At 39.8% G+C, this 16,103-nt stretch overlaps 1 protein-coding gene across 5 annotated transcripts in view; it reads right to left on the reverse strand.

Annotated features, from left to right (window-relative positions):
• Window positions 1–16,103, reverse strand: part of BBS9 (Bardet-Biedl syndrome 9) — a 381,302-nt gene that overhangs the window by 262,352 nt on the left and 102,847 nt on the right. For all 5 annotated transcript variants that reach the window (XM_073003801.2, XM_073003799.2, XM_073003802.2 and 2 more), the window contains exons 13-16: window positions 14,931–15,027; window positions 14,248–14,352; window positions 9,918–10,058; window positions 7,112–7,207 (exon numbers count right to left, since the gene is read on the reverse strand). In XM_073003801.2, the coding sequence (XP_072859902.1) occupies window positions 7,112–7,207; window positions 9,918–10,058; window positions 14,248–14,352; window positions 14,931–15,027 (439 nt within the window). The remainder of the gene's footprint in view (window positions 1–7,111; window positions 7,208–9,917; window positions 10,059–14,247; window positions 14,353–14,930; window positions 15,028–16,103) is intronic.

The raw sequence follows: 16,103 nt of genomic DNA on the forward strand, positions 1-16,103 counted from the left end.
GATAGCTTTCTTTATCTTTCTGAACCGGCTGGGTGGAAGAAAGACCCTTGCTCTGACAGAGTCTAGATGGGTCCCTATGTAATCTATGACTTGGGTTGGTTGGAGGTGGGATTTATCTCTGTTGATTTGTAGACTGAGTGCTGTTAGGGTCTGGAGAATAAAATCGGTGTCCTATGGAGTTTTGTGGCAGGTATTAGCCAATCGTCCATGTATGTTGTAGCGAAATGCCAAAAGCTGATATCATTCCTGGCTGTCCATCACAGAAGCTCAGGGGGAGGAGCCAAGGATAGAGCAGGAGGGGCAGAGTCAGAAAGACAGTTGGACAGTTAGAGAGACAGTTGGAGATGGGGAATGGCAGTTAGGGTTTAGGAGAGAGAAGGAGAGGATTAGTGATTTGAGCTGGGAGTGTTAGGAGAGGGAATTGAGAAAAAAAGATATTGAACAAGCAAGAATGAAGTTACTAGTACTACCAGATATTGATTGAAAGTACATTGTAGTTGGAATAAAAGTGATAGCATACATAATATATATACAGTGGTGCCTCGCATAGCGAGGTTAATCCGTTCCAGATTAACCCTCGCTATGTGAAAACATCGCTAAACGGAACGTAAAAACCCATTGGAACGCATTAAACATCGTTTAATGCATTCCAATGGGCCCTAAACTTACCGTTCAGCGAAGTTTCCTCCATAGCGGCAGCCATTTTCGCGCCCTCGGTAAGCGAGGGGAGGGCGCAAAAACGCTGCGCGCGGCCCTTTCGGGGCTTCTGGTGGCCATTTTGTAACCCCCGAATAGCTGATCCGCGGGCATCGCAAAGCGAAGATCGGTAAGCGAAACGCTTACCGATCGTCACTATGCGAGTTTTTGCCATAGCGACCGACGCTATGCCTCCGCATTAGCGATCCCGAAAAAGGGATCGCTATGCGGATTTGTCGTTATATGGTGTGCTCGTTAAGCGAGGCACCACTGTAATTCAATCCGTGTTAAAACCTGATACAGTTCTTAAGTGATCTTATGTGATTTACCTTTATGATTTGTTTAACAATAAAAGAATACTTAATTAAACCTCTGATTACTAAGTTCAATAACTCTTAGTTTTGTCAGCACATGTGTATAATGTAATTGGTATTAGAAGAATACCTGGTGGCAGTGTGAATGGAAAGAGCGTGATCCCCTGTGAGGGCCAAATAAATAGGGGCAACAAGATAAATTGCCACATATGGAAATATAACGATTTCGTGAAGCCTAAGGTAAGTGGCTATCGGAGTCATGCACTTGGTAAATGTTCTTAGGGCAGTGGACAATCTGAAAAGAAGGGCACAAAATTGATAGGGTGTATCTATGAAGAAAAAATGAAGGTATTTTTGATAACGTGGGTGAATAGAGATATGAAAATAAGCGTCCTTTAAGTCTATAACGACAAACCAATCTTTTCTTTTTAAGAGGTGAATGATGGATTCTAAAGTGACCATTTGATAGTATCTTGATCGAATGTAAGTATTTAGAAGCGGAGGTTGAGAATAGGCTAGAGGCCTCTGTCCTTTTTGGGTACTACGAAATAGCGGGAGTAAAAACCTCTGTATACGTCATGGGGAGGTACTTTTCGAGTTGCCTGCTTTTCCAATAGAGATGAGATTTCTTCCCGTAGTGTTAGTGTGAAAGGGGTAACTTGTAATTGACTCACAGGAGGAAGATGAATGAACTCCAGACGATAGCCGAATTGGATTATGGACAGCACCCATGCATCTTTGGTGATGGGTCTCCAGTTTTTCAGGTAAGGGGCTAATCTAGGATGAGGAAGAACATAATTTCCAATTTGAGGGAATGAAAATATTTTTAATTCTATAGCGTGTTTCGTTATGAAGTCAAAGATATTGTTTACATTTTCTTGTAGGTTGGCGGAAGGATTGACAACGCTGAGAAGTAGATGGTGTCCTAAAAGATAGGTTGGTAGAGGCAGACTGAGAAGGGCGTCCCTGAGTCAGAGGTCTGTAGGAACGGTAAGTTTGGTGATATTGTTGTTGATATAGGTACTGATTTTAGCCAAACTGTCTCCTGCCCTGAAACTTTTGAAATTTAGATTGTTGTTGTATAGTATAAGATTGAGCCGTTTTCTTTATTTTATGAAAAAATTCCATAATTTCATCAGTTTTTTCATTAAATAAGCCATTTCAGTCAAAAGGCAATTTTTCTATGCAGGATTTAGCATCTTCTGCAATTCCAGAAGATCTCAGCCACGTGTGCCTCCTAAGCAATATTGCAGATGTTAATGATTTAGATGCCACCTCAGCAGCATGGCGAGCAGCCAAAGTCTGATGTCTGGCAACGTTTAAAGCCTCAGTATGAGTGTTAATCAAAGAAATTTTAGTCTTTTCAGGAGCCATTTGAAGGGTGGGTAAGACCTTGGCCCATAGTTGTCTTTGATAGGCCCCTAAGGCGGCCTGGTGATTTGAAACATGCAATAGAAAGGATGCAAAGGAGTACATTCGCCGTCCTAAGACATCTAGCTTTCTACCCTCACGGTTCAGAGGTGTTACTCTAGCTTTGGCACCAGTTTTGAAAATGTTTGTCTGGACTATAATTGAATTGAGAGCTGGATGTTTAGATAAGAATAAGGTGTCATTGCCATGTGCTCTGTAATGTCCCTCCATCCTTCTAGAGATTTGCATAGCGTTAGTGGGTAAGCTCCAAGTGTCCTTAATGATTTCCATGATGGCAGGAATAAATGCTAAGCTAAGAGGATGGAATTTGCCTTGGTCAATATCTCCAAATACAAGGTCATGTGTAGGAGGTGGTGGCTGTTCCACGTCAAGCTGAAGCGATTTGGCCATGCGAGTGATCATCTGAGAGTAGGATGTAAAGTCCTGAGAAGGGGAGGGTGGGCGCAAATCTCCCACATCTGAATCAGGTGTATTTATGTTTGGGGGTGCTTCTTCAGAAGCATCTGACAAAGGTTCCTCATCCTGGTCAGAATTGGAGGACTCAGAGGTTTCTCTTACTGGCGAGATGGGTGGTGAGGGCGATAGATGGCGTCTCTTTGAAGACCCAGAAGTTTCTTACAGTGAGTGTTGGGTCTGAGATACAGTACTGTCAGGAGGACTGAACAGTAGGTTTGTCAGTAGGTGCAGGTTTCTTTGACACCAAGGGTGTACCGGACGTTTGGTGTCGAACAGAAGATTGATGTTGAGAAGCCTTAGGCATTGAGTCTTCGATGTCATAGTCATGTCGATGTTGATGCCTCAGTGGCGAAGGTGACACAGAAGAAGAGGCATAAACATATTTAACCTTTTTACATTTATTAAGATCTTTGATTTCGTATTCGGTGTCAGAGTCATCATGATCCAGACAGCACTTAGATTTTCTTTCAACCTCGATGTATATGGGTTCATCGTCTTCGGAGGAGGCTCGGTGTCAAGACCTTCAAGGCAGAACAATGACCTCTCAGTGTGATGTTCGACGCCGAGAGGAAGAAACGTGCTTCCTTTTAGTAGTCTTTTTCCTGGGGGAGGCTTGAGGCACAGATTCTTCTGAACTGGACCATCTCACAATGAATGCCCGCCCGGTTGAGACAGGGCTTCAATGGGCAGAATCATGGCTGGATACATTATCAACCTGAGTGTGGTCTGGAGACTGGGGCAGGCTTGGTATTGACGTTGAAGCCTGCATTGCATGGTGTCGAGTGGAGAGCTCTCCCTTGGAGGCATAATCATGACCAGGCAAATCCCCAGGCATTTCCTCTACTATAGGACAAGGCACAGACGCTGAGACCGGGGGAATATCCCGAAGTCTGTCTTTAGAAGGATTTGATTATCCTTTTTGCTCTTATTGAATTTATCAGTCAAAGTTTTCTTTTTTAGGTTGTCAGCAGAAGAGTGCTTAGAAGAAAAACTGAAGGTTTTTTCACAGCCTTTTTAGAGGATTTTGTCGGAGGAGAGCTTGAAAGTAAGGAAGGTAAGGAGAGCTTGAAAGTAAGGAAGGTAAGGACGGGGTGCCAGAGTCCTGATGCGGCCGTAAACCAGAGAACCAAGGGTATGAGGGGTGAAAAGACTTATGAACAAATCCAAATCAGCACTTCAAAGGGAACAATGACAGTCAGTCCAAAGTCTTTAGGGAAGAAATCCATCCGCGTAGAAAAAGGGCGGGAAGCTAATAAACGGTCCGGAAGGGAGCAGGCAAGCCAAGGTGAAACAGTCCGAGGTCAAACCAAATAGCCACAAATAAACCGAAGCAACGTACAAAGTCATAGAGATAATCAAAGTCAAAACAATCCAAAGTCTAGCCAATTTACACAAGAAAGAAGTGAGCTCTAGAGGAGGTTCCAAACACGACGGTGGCAAAAATGGAACTGAGGCTGTAGGCGGGCAGAGCATGTATATTAGGGGGAACGTACTAGTATGTTTCTCTCTTTCAGCTCTAGAATATTCCAAAGATCCAGCGCAAGCACAGTTTATACCCAGTTGTGTGGATTCACAGAGGCCACATAGAAGAATAAAAAGTTTCTTTTTCTTCATTTCCAGTCCGGAAGTGCTAGTACTGAAGGAATCAAATGAACATTTTGAGAGTAAATTGATTATCCTGAATTAGTTTTTGTCAACAGCAGAATTGCACTGGATGATCACTTGCATCTTGAGGTTGTCAAACTCAGAACACCTTCTGTTGTCTATCAGCATGTTCTTGAATTTGAAGAAACTCTGACATCACAAGAGGTTATAGGAACAAATGTGAAAATAGCCAACTCATACGCAGAAAATTCTGTCTCAAAGTCATCAAATTTTGCTTCAAATGTATTTAGAATGATAGTGTTTGATGATCCAGATTAGACCGCAGCACTCTTTGCAATTTATTAATAATTTTTTCAGCCACTTTTCTCTTTGCTCACTTTAAATCCCTCTCAGCTTGCTTCACAATGTTCAGTTCCATTCCTACAGTTTCAAGGCAGGTGACTGCTCTTGATAATCCACTGAAGTTAGAGTTTATATATGCCAAGTTTCCAGCCAAGGTTTCAGAAAAGGAATCTTGGACAATCTTGATGGAGGAAGATGCACAACAGTCAGGTTTTTAACTATCTGCTACAAGGAATCATAATTTGTTGAATAATACATAGCCACATCCAGCCAAGTCCCCCAATACATCACAACAGATTGGGTAGGGAGAGGAAAAGTAGGATCAATTTCTTTGAACTTTTGTACTCAAAATGCAACTTTAACTAACAATTTTTTTCCTATCTGAAATCATCTTATCTACATCAGAATAGGTGCTTCCAATCTCTTTGGCCATTCTGTGTAAACCATGTGCAAGGCATGTGATATCTTGTAGATCATTTTTTGATAAAGAGGTTTAAGTCCCTTGGCTGCCTTAAACATGTATGGAGGAGCATCTGTTACAACGAGGATGGCATTTCCCCTTTTTTACACCATCCAGCCAAAGTAGTTCCATAGAACCATTGAAGAGCATAGCAATAGTGGAATTGTTCAATTTTTGTAGAGCTTCTCATGTTAGAAAAAAATACTACACCAGGCTTGTCACACTTTAAAGTGCCAAGAACATCATCAATTACATATTTTTCCATTTATATCATTTGTTTCATTTACTGAAATGACACACCTTTCCCCAGCTAGGAGGGACGTGGTGGTGCTGAGGGTTAAACCGCAGAAGCCTCTGGGCTGCAAGGTCAGAAGACCAGCAGTTGTAAGATCGAATCCACGGAGTGAGCTCCCATCGCTTGTCCCAGCTCCTGCAAACCTAGCAGTTCAAAAGCATGTAAAAATACAACTAGATAAATAGGTGCCACCTTGGTGGGAAGGTAACAGCGTTCCGTGTCTAGTCGCGCTGGCCACGTGACCACGGAAACTGTCTACGGACAAACACTGGCTCTATGACTTGGAGGTGGGGATGAGCATCGCGCCCTAGAGTCAGACATGACTGGACTAAATATCAAGGGGAACCTTTACCTTTCCCCCAGCTGCCGCAGATGAGTCAGGCAGCCTCATGACTATCTGTCTCCCTCACGTCATTTGCTGGCTCATCAGGAGGGTTGCTAATGACCAAAATATTACCAAAATATAAACTTTATTACAGAAATATGACGTAACACTTTAAGAAGGTCAAAATATGACTTTCTAGACAAAATAAAACCAACATAATCTTCGCCAGATTACATAAACATGTTGAAACCTACTTATAAGTTCATATACCATATATGTTGCAGAAAAAAAGTCAGAAATCTTCTCCCTATTTATGATTATAAACATGTCTTGTTTTGGTGTGTGATCAATTTTCTCTTGAGTCCTTGAATAAAAACTTATGACTTCTTCAGCAACTGTAGTGGAAGCATAGACTTTAATAATGGTTATATTGATAGGTTTTCCATAAAGTTTGATTGATATTTTCAATCAGATATTGCATAATATCTCCTAACTGCCTGTGCAACGTCTTGCTTCTGTATTAGAACCACTCCATTTCCTCTGATTTTGTCATTTCCTGAATAAAACACTTTGTCATTGTCTGATTGGAAATGTCCCACTCCAGTCCACTTTATTTCACTCACACTAAACACTGAAATGTTTAAATGTTCCATTTCTTGCTTTATGGTTTTCAGTTTACCTTGATTCACACATGTTCCAAATGTATGTCATGCAGCTGGAGTATACCACATTGATATAATAATTGTGTGCTGTTAATTGATTTATCCTGACTTTCAGGATTTTCTAGGCAGAGAATATTCAGAAATGGTTTATTCCCTGCATCTGGAAATTTCCTGGAACTGTGCAGCTTGTACAAGGCCACACAGGCTGGCTCTTCTGGGATGCACAATGGAGAACTGAACTCCATATGCATACCGAATTTTGAAAAGAATTTGAGAATTAAGGTTTTTGGTCCCTTTCTTACAGTTAGCAAATAATTGATGTTGTATGCTCTGGTCCTGTAATTATTTACTTGGAAGACAGCAACATTTGAAAAATCTTACTATTGAATTAACAGAAATATAAATTGAATACAAATCTTTGAGACACGTCCTGAAAAATGAAGTGTAGATCCCAAGTGTTGCACTGTAAGTATATATAGTAGTATCAATACTATGTGAAAAATCTCAGTAGATCAGGGTACTCACGAGATGTTTTTGAAGCAAGTAAAGTGACTTTAGACCCAGCTAATAACTGAAATCCTAAGGCATTTAGTTGATCTTCATCAGTCTGATCAGCAAAGTCTACAAGAGAGAAAAGACATAAACTACACAGTTTGTCTACCCTGCTAACAAACTTTGCAACCATAGCTCTATTATCATTTGAAGATTGCCCCATACTATACAGCAATATAGAAAGGGGCTGTCCCTATATACTGATTCTTACAACTATGAACTGGATCCAGACTTTGTCATGGTTAAGATACTCCTACTGAAAATTAATGCACACAAGTTATTTATTATTTCAATACATCTACTCTAAGCAGGACTAAGTCTGGACTGAACTGCGCACCACTGCATGTCCCTGGATACTCTGTAATATTCACTATCAGACATCCATATGCATGTTCATTTTACACCTATATGGCAGTGGCTATAAAGGTCTTCTTAAACTTACTCAATTCAATGGATTAGATTTTAAGACTCCAATATTTATTTTATTTTAATTTTTTATTCATTCATTCATTCATTCATTCATTCAAATTGTATACCACACAACTTAGTGCAAAGCACTACTTGGGCCAGTTAACAATGGACATGATGATATATCGTCACACCCACACCTACAAATTCCTAACAGTACAATTAATTTTTTTTAAAAAGACACCCACACAAGAATTAAATTAGAAAACCTAAAGACAACAATAAAAGCAACTAGTGATAGTGGTCGCATGAAGTACAGCTGCATCCTGCTGATACCTCAAGGAAAAATATCTTTGAATCCTTCCTTAAACAACTCAGTCTTTAGCAACCTCTTAAAAGAGCAAAAGGACAGGGCTTGATGCATGTACAGGGGAGACCTATGCCATAAGAAAGGGCACACTGCTGAGGAGGCTCAACTCCTTTCGATCAATTCTAGGAGTGTACCTTATCTAATTGTTCCTTACAAAAGCTTATTGTTTTATCTCTCGTGTACCTTGAATCTATTTGCGTTTTTGTCCACCAATCAACTACTATATCTTGTTCTTCTAATTCTTTCCTTGATTTCATACTTAAGTCCACTTTTAACAAATCTCTGTATCTTAAGAGTTTCTTCTTTTCCATTAATGATGGTTGTGAGAATTGGACTTAGTTTTACTATCTGTTTTCCCCTCTCTTTTCTTAGTGCCTCTAGTCTGGATCTTTGATTTGGTTTCTATTTCTTCTTCCTCCTCTTCTATTTCTGAATCTGTTTCTTCTGGTTCTGACTCCTCCGTTTCAGAACTTCCCCTTTTTTCCTCTCCCCCTCCTCTAGCTGTTTCTCTTTCTTCTCTTTTCTTTCCAGTTCTTTCCCTCTATTCTCTAAAAATTCCCCTGCTTGCTTTGAGGAGTTTATTAAGTATCTTTGGGTCTGCAATTGGAAAGTAAGTCCTACTTGAGTTAGCCACCTATATTTTATCGCATTTTGTCTAAAATAGCTTGTCAGGTGTTCATTTTTTCTGCTTTGTTGTATTTTCCACGGAATGTGCTTCAAGCCATTAAATTCTTTTCCTTTTTTCACCAATTTCTTTCCTTGAGTAGATTTCGAAATTGTATTTCTTTTGTTTGTTTGTTTGTTTGTTTTTAACAACTAGGGATAAGGTAAGGCGTACAGAAGGTAGAGGGGGATATGGGGGGGAAAGGGGGAAGGACAACACAAAATGTACTGTCATCCAATCTGTTTGTTCATGTTGTGATATCAAGTCGACTTTTCATTATCATTATCTTTGTTAGTGTAGGATAGATTGATCATTATCTCAGAAAGATACCTGCCAGTCACTCTTACTAGAGGCAACATGCGAGGTTGCAAAAACTCCAACAGTGCATGGACATTGTAAAGGAAATTATGAAGATATAGTAATATCCTGCTTAACACTGTGCTGTTTATCACTGTTTAATGAAAACACACTTTTCACTATGCTCTCAGAAAACCAATCACTCAGTTGTTCTTTGGCTGGGACAAAGTGGCCCCCTCTGGTTCTTTCTATTAACTCAGCTCCCTTTCACACACACTGTGCCAAACAGAAATACATATTTTTAAAATTTATTTAACATATGCCGTCCACACATACACAAGTGCATGCACAAGCAGGCAGGCAAATAAGCAGTCCGTCAAAAGCTTTCCCACAGCTCTCCTCACTCACTGGTGCCCCCCACAGTGAAGGTGGCAAAGGCACCAAGTGCGCATGTGCAGGCAAGCACTCAGTCAATTTGTCGGGAGCTCTCTCATAGTCACTCCTCACTTGCTGGCCCTCCCCATGTGGTGAAGGTGGCACAAGCATTGAGTGCATGGGATGCTGTGGCGGCTGCTTTGCCTTTTCTATTTTCTTTCCCTTTTGCCCCCTTTTCCCTTGCACACACAATACACACTTCCTCTTTCACATTTATTATTCTAATCTCCCCTCCCCCACCTATTCTCCCCCCTTCCTCCTCCAGTGCCACAGACTTGGAACTGGCTCCAACTTTCATTTTCACCAGTCCAATAAACTACAGTGTTATAGTTACCCCCAATTATTTATTTTTATTTATTTAACTTATATGCCGCCCACACTACCTGAAGGTCTCTGGGCGGCTTACAGCATTTAAAATACAATAAAAAGGCAAAATAAAAGGGCAAAATTACTGCTATTTAAGTTCAAGCTCCACATTCTACAAACCTATCCTAAGTGTCAACTAGAATATTTCCATTTTCAAAATATAAGCTTTCAGTCTGGCAACAACAAAAAGCCCTAAGAAATATTTAATACAATTCTAACGAAATTCATTGAATTCTTGCCTGGAAAAAGAGCAACAAGGCTGACTGGAGGCTTGTTGGTATCAACAGTTAGCTTCTGGCTTGCTGTTTTTGAAGGTTGAGTTGGAAAGCAAACTAACTGTAAGGGTAGTCGAAATCTGCATTGGGAAATTCTTGGAGCACCTGAAAGAGAATGTATATAATAGTATATATTATTAATGTAAATACACTATAATTTAGATACAAATTACACCCAAATACACCAAACTGTCAGTTAGTCGGGAGCCGTTACATACTGCAGAACTGCAGGAGAGAAGAGATATAGAACTATCCCATAACCACTGCAGACAAATCAGCTGCCAGTTATCACCTAACTAGCAGCTGATTCATCAGTGATAAACTGATTCCACCATAGACGGCAATGATGAAAACTATCTGACACCTGAGCTTATTTTTTGTTTTCCTTCTCCCCAACTTCATCCTTTTTGCCTTGCACAGCATATCTTTAAAATTATAATCCTGCTGACAGTAACTATCGTCCAAACTGGTATTTTAAATGCACTTTTGGTTCTATTTCAATCAGGCTGAAAGGTCACAGAGGGGCTTCAGGCTGTCCTGATTCCCACCCATTCCTAAACTCCTAAGGAAACTAGAAGATCACTTCCTGCTTTTCAAAAATTCGTTTTTGGTGCTGAACAAGATGTGGTGGCAGGAAAGAAATGATTCCCCTTTTTTTAAAGAAAAAAAAAATTAAAAAGGGGGATTTTGAAGGGGCCCATCCCTGATTCAGATAGAGAACTAGTTGCAGGAAGAACTTTAAGTAAATAAATATACTGTATATGCAACAGTTTCACTCCAAAAATCCAGACATTAAAATAATTTCTCTCTAAAGAAGGAATATTGTAACATAAAGCATATTCAAAAATTAGTTACATTGTGACATAACATATATTAAAATATTTGTGCTGTGGCCACAAAATATAAAGGAATAACTTATAAGGAGAAAATGTGGCATTCTAGCCCAAGGAGGCACTGACTTTTCCACCAATTTTATACTAACTGCATCACACACTTCTCAGGCTGTTGCAGGCATCCCTTAGGCACCTTTTCACACCTTGTTATGCCTAAAATCCTAGCCACTACTCCTTAGTACAAGAACAAACATCCACCAAACCTTCTTCCAGGTATTTTGGGGCTGTTCCTTTTACACTGCCCCAGCCAGAGCTTCTTTCAGTGCAAGCTGGTATTCTAGATCAGAGGTCCCCAACCCCCGATCCACGGGCCAGTGCCAGTCCGCGACCTGAGCCAGACTGGGCCACGGAGACAGACCTTCCCCCATCCCTGCACACACTCCCCCACCCCTTCGCACATGCGCATGAGTGTCCTGGAGCGCCACACTGCCCTTCGCGCATGCATATAAGCATGCGCGCCTGCACGAGCACCCTCCCGCTCCTTTGTGCAGGCACACGAGCATCCTCCTATTTCTTTGTGCATGTTCACAAGCGTGGGGGGAGGCCCCATCTTCCCCAGCTGATCCACAGGGTAAAATGGTTGGGCATCACTGTTCTAGATAATGCAGATATTCTGTGTTCTAGCAGTAAAGGGTAAGTTCATACAACATGGGTGAACTTTCCTTTGTTGGAAGTCTGGGTTCCCCATTCTTAGTTTCAAATAAAACAAATAATGAGGAAAGATTTGTTCAAACAATCAAACAGCATTTTAATTTAGGGACTTTAGGTAGCATGGACACCCAGTGTGATGCAGTGGGTAGAGTGATAGACTAGGACTCTGGATACCAGTGTTCAAATCCCCACTTGGCCATAAAAACTCACTTGGGAGAGTGGAACTCGTAAGGCCACTCCTTAAATATCTTCTCTAAAGAAGAAAAGAAACATTATAACATAAAGCATATTCAAATATCAGTTATGTGGCCGCAAAATATAAAGGAATCATTCACAAGCCAGGAGTGGGGATCATGTGGCTGTGATTCCATGTGGCTACAGATTCTAACTCCCACAAACTTCAGTCAGTGTGATCAATGGTCAGAAATGATAGAAGATGTAGTTCAGCAACAGTATTTTACATCTAGTAATTTTTATTTGTGTTTCTTAGCTCTTATTAGTAAACTGCTTTCTGCTTTCCGAAAGAACATGATCACCAAAGTAGATGTCTTCAAATAAACCTCTTTCCCTTTCTTTTATATAAAGGAGTGAATGGCAGCTTCACACTCAATAATCCATTTGGTCACCACTGTAGACAGCCTACAGCAGCTACCCTAATGCACTATTAAAACTCTGCAAACTAAAACGATAGGGGTTAACAATTTATCATACTTCTTCAATGTTACTTTGTAAAAGATTACACATTAGCAAGTATTTCTACCATGCGTACAATGAAAGAAAACAGAAATACAGTTACGTTTTTCAGTTATTTATGCCATCAGGAAAGGTTCTTCGGGTACTTTAAAGACTCAGAATGGATTAAAGAATTTGCTTTCACAAAATCATGTTGACTTCAAAACACGCATTGAGTGGTATCTTAAGAAAGTAAATTGGCAATGATATCCAACATCATGAACATAGTAAGTATAGTCTCAAACAATTAAATTGAAATCAGACTAAGGACGATGATCATTCACAACATCAGTATTTGATGATATAATCTTAAAATTCTTGGGTTAATGAGCACTCATAGTGGACACAAAGTATTTCTGAAGTATTGGAAGCTATGTTTGCTTAATGAAAATAGAACTTCCTGTAATTATTATTTTGTTTCAGTACAGCCTGTGCTCACCTTATGATAGACTGAAATCTATCATAAAACCAGTGAAATAAAAGAAAGGGGAGAAAAGAAACATATAACAGATAACTGAGAGTAAACACCTAATTAGCTTGGTGTGAAGGACAGAAGGCTAGTGTGCCCTCCTCGGCAGAGGATAGACAAGAGGAGACATTCGGATCTGTAGAGGGGGAACTCATAAAGATAGAGGAAGACGAAGTGAGTGGGGGGGAGGCGATACAGATATGCTTAGCAGAAGACAAGGAGGAAGACAAAGGGGAGGATCAAGATCTGATATTATGGGAAGAGGTTATAAAGGAGGGAGGAGAAGCGTGGGAATTTAGAGTGGAAACTGGGATGAAAGAGAGAAACAGGAGAGACAGTGTGGTGCAAACAGATGGTGTGGACGAACCAGCTAACAAGGTCTGTAATCTGTTGAGAGAATTTCCAAATCTCAATACAGGAGGACGATTACTACCGGACCCTGCCTCTCCTGGAGGTGATGGGAGGGTGGTGAAGCCACTCGAATGGGTGGTCATGGTTTAACCCCACAATCAAAGTGGAGGGAGGAAAATGATCCATCCCAGTCCCACCTGCAACACCCCACCCCCGGAGGGGGATTGGGCAAGGCACCTGTGCTGTCGGACAGTGTGTGTTGTGAGGAGTACCCCAATGAGGCTGATGACCGACTATGAGCACTCCTCAATGTGAGGAGCGGAATATTTACACCAGAGTAAAAGATATTGAGTTATAGAATGATTCCAGAATTAAGCTGTTTTGATTGGTTTAATCTTGTTAACCCAGAGGCTGAAGATAATAAAGTTAAGGTTGTTGAACAGTTCAAACCGTCTCTGTCTCTCATTCCCGCCAAAATGAAGGAACCGTCATCAATTTCAGAAGAACTCAATCACACTTGACTAGAACTGATAAGGGTTGGAGTCTAAAACCACATGGAGAATCACACGTTCCCCATCGTGCTTTAAGGGCTTGTAACAACTAGCTGTATGGTGGCTGGCTGTATGAACAACTGAAAAATAATGTTTCTTGAGTGTGGGGAAATTCTATTTGCTATTATATAATCTTTTTTATTATTATTCCTTTAAAAATCAATTTGATTGATTTTATCTCATTATAAACGGAACTCCCCCTTGGCTGTAACACAGCTAATGAAATTAGCAAAAGCATAACCAACTGACTTCAGTCATACCTGAGGAATCATTTATATCCAGAATATACTAAATTAACAGTCCCCAGATGGAAAATACTGAGGTAGTAATTAGACTAGCTAACAATCTAGCCGTCTCTAGTTCTACAGAGAAGTGAATCACAGTACTGATGAACATAGTACTTGACAGGTTCACCAGAGACAAAGGAATGAAACTGGTAACAGCATAATTAACTTCTAATCCTAAGAGATGCCTTGATCCTTCAGGAGTATTAAGAAGCTATTCCAACTGCTACAACAAACACATGAAAAAACAATGCTACTGAGTGATCTATCTTGAAATCAAAGAAAACAAATTCAATTAAGAACTCAAATTACTTTAAAATAAAAATAGTGTTCCTTGTTTACTCATACTTTTACAATATTTACCTGTTGAGATACTATATGATGCTACAGCACTACCTTCCAGATCTGCTGGGGAACTGTTTCCTTTTAAAAAGGCTGACAGTGTAACTGTTTTAGATTCAGACGACTCTGTAAAGACAGACACAGAAAACAGAAGGTCAAAAGAAAGAGTTCTTTAAAAGGTCAGACATCTCAAGGACCATGGTTATCCAGTGAGTGCCATGGCACTGGAGAGACTTAAACCTCCATCTCTCACATACCAGCCCAAGATTCTACCCAGTCTGCCATACTGGTCCTCTTAAATAAGTTTATAAATATGTATGCTTGAATGGCATAGCCACTTTAGCTATTTTTATAAAAACTCTTCTCTTTTAGTTGTTTCCAAAACTGGTAATATTACTACTTTGGGCATATATAAAATCTGAATTTGTATTGCCTCAGGAATTCAGTTTTGTAGCAGCAACATGAGAAGAGCTATTCATTTTCCTTAATAAGCTGCTTCTCTACACAGGCTATTCATTCTTTAAAAGAAAGGGGGAAAGGTGAACCAAAAAGTTAAATCTCCAAACATACCCACTTCCTAAGAACAGAGTGCAACATATATTAACTTACAAATACTTTTGAACATTTGCTTTAAAAACTATTGGTCTTCTGCCATACAGAGAAAACAAAAATTACTTTAGATTGAAATAGAAATACTGTATTACCTAATTCCAAGACAAATTTGTTTTGGGTCAGTGCTAAAGGAGGTTCAACATGTATTGATAATTTTGTATATGTCACCAGTTTGCTCTTCACTGTAACCTTCAGATAGAAAAAAACAGAAAGATATTTATAGGAAAAAGAGCAGTTGAACAGAATACAAGAAACACAAAATAAGCAGCTTTAAACTGTTTATTTAGTAATTTTAACAAATTATTATTTCAGTATCTCCCCTAGAATGATGCAAACTTCATAAAAACAATTTTTAAAATTATTGTATGTGATTCACTAACTACCATTCAGTTCCACTGCAGTGAAAACACAAGTTTATATATAATTTTTTTGTCTTAGCTTCTTTAATTAAATTTAGGGTTCTCTTAATTCCATCATCACTATCACACTTACATAAAACATTTAAGAGACTGCAGATCAAGTTGCTTATCTGTAATCTTTATGAGCTTCTTTGAATGATCAGTTGAGCATTCACACATACGGGTTTTGCACCGGCACAAGCCCACATTAAAGAACTTCTGAAAGCTGACCAATCAGGAGGTAGCATATCTGCACCCTGTCAGTGTTTGCTGTTCCCAGGGCATAGTCCCATCAGTTCCACTTCAGACACCTACGTAAGTGCCTTGAAATCAAGCAAGAAAAATCAAAGTGTCCTGAAACTGAAATAGTAACATCACCAAAGTGGAAATGGAGGATGGCTTGCATGAATGTACAGATGACACTTGAGGAATCCCAGTTAAAGGCAATTTGTTCTTCACTGTTTTCTTTGTGTTTCAGATAAATAGTGACTAGCAAGCTTACTCACTAGTGGCAGGCAGTCCAAAACCAAAGTCAAAAGTGTACAACCAAATGCACTCTTAAACCGTCTTGAAAGTCATTTGGTAAATGATTTCACCAACTATATGAAAATAGGGAAGTATGTGCACAGGCAGTGTGGAGGGCAGAAACAGCTACCAAAGATATCTTCAAGAAACCAAAAACACACAGAACTGATAGCAAAAATAAGAAAGCAACAGTAAATAGATCTAATTGCAGTACTGAAAAACATAAGCTCCAAACTGAGTGCTGTGCACATTGTCACATAGCAATAGCTCTTTACAATGGAGGCTCTCATATTTTTGCTTAGATTTATCTTTGAAGCAGCCACTCTCATGCACCTTAAACCT

Source organism: Pogona vitticeps, chromosome 6 (genome assembly GCF_051106095.1).
Source record: "Pogona vitticeps strain Pit_001003342236 chromosome 6, PviZW2.1, whole genome shotgun sequence".
Lineage (NCBI taxonomy): Eukaryota > Metazoa > Chordata > Lepidosauria > Squamata > Agamidae > Pogona > Pogona vitticeps.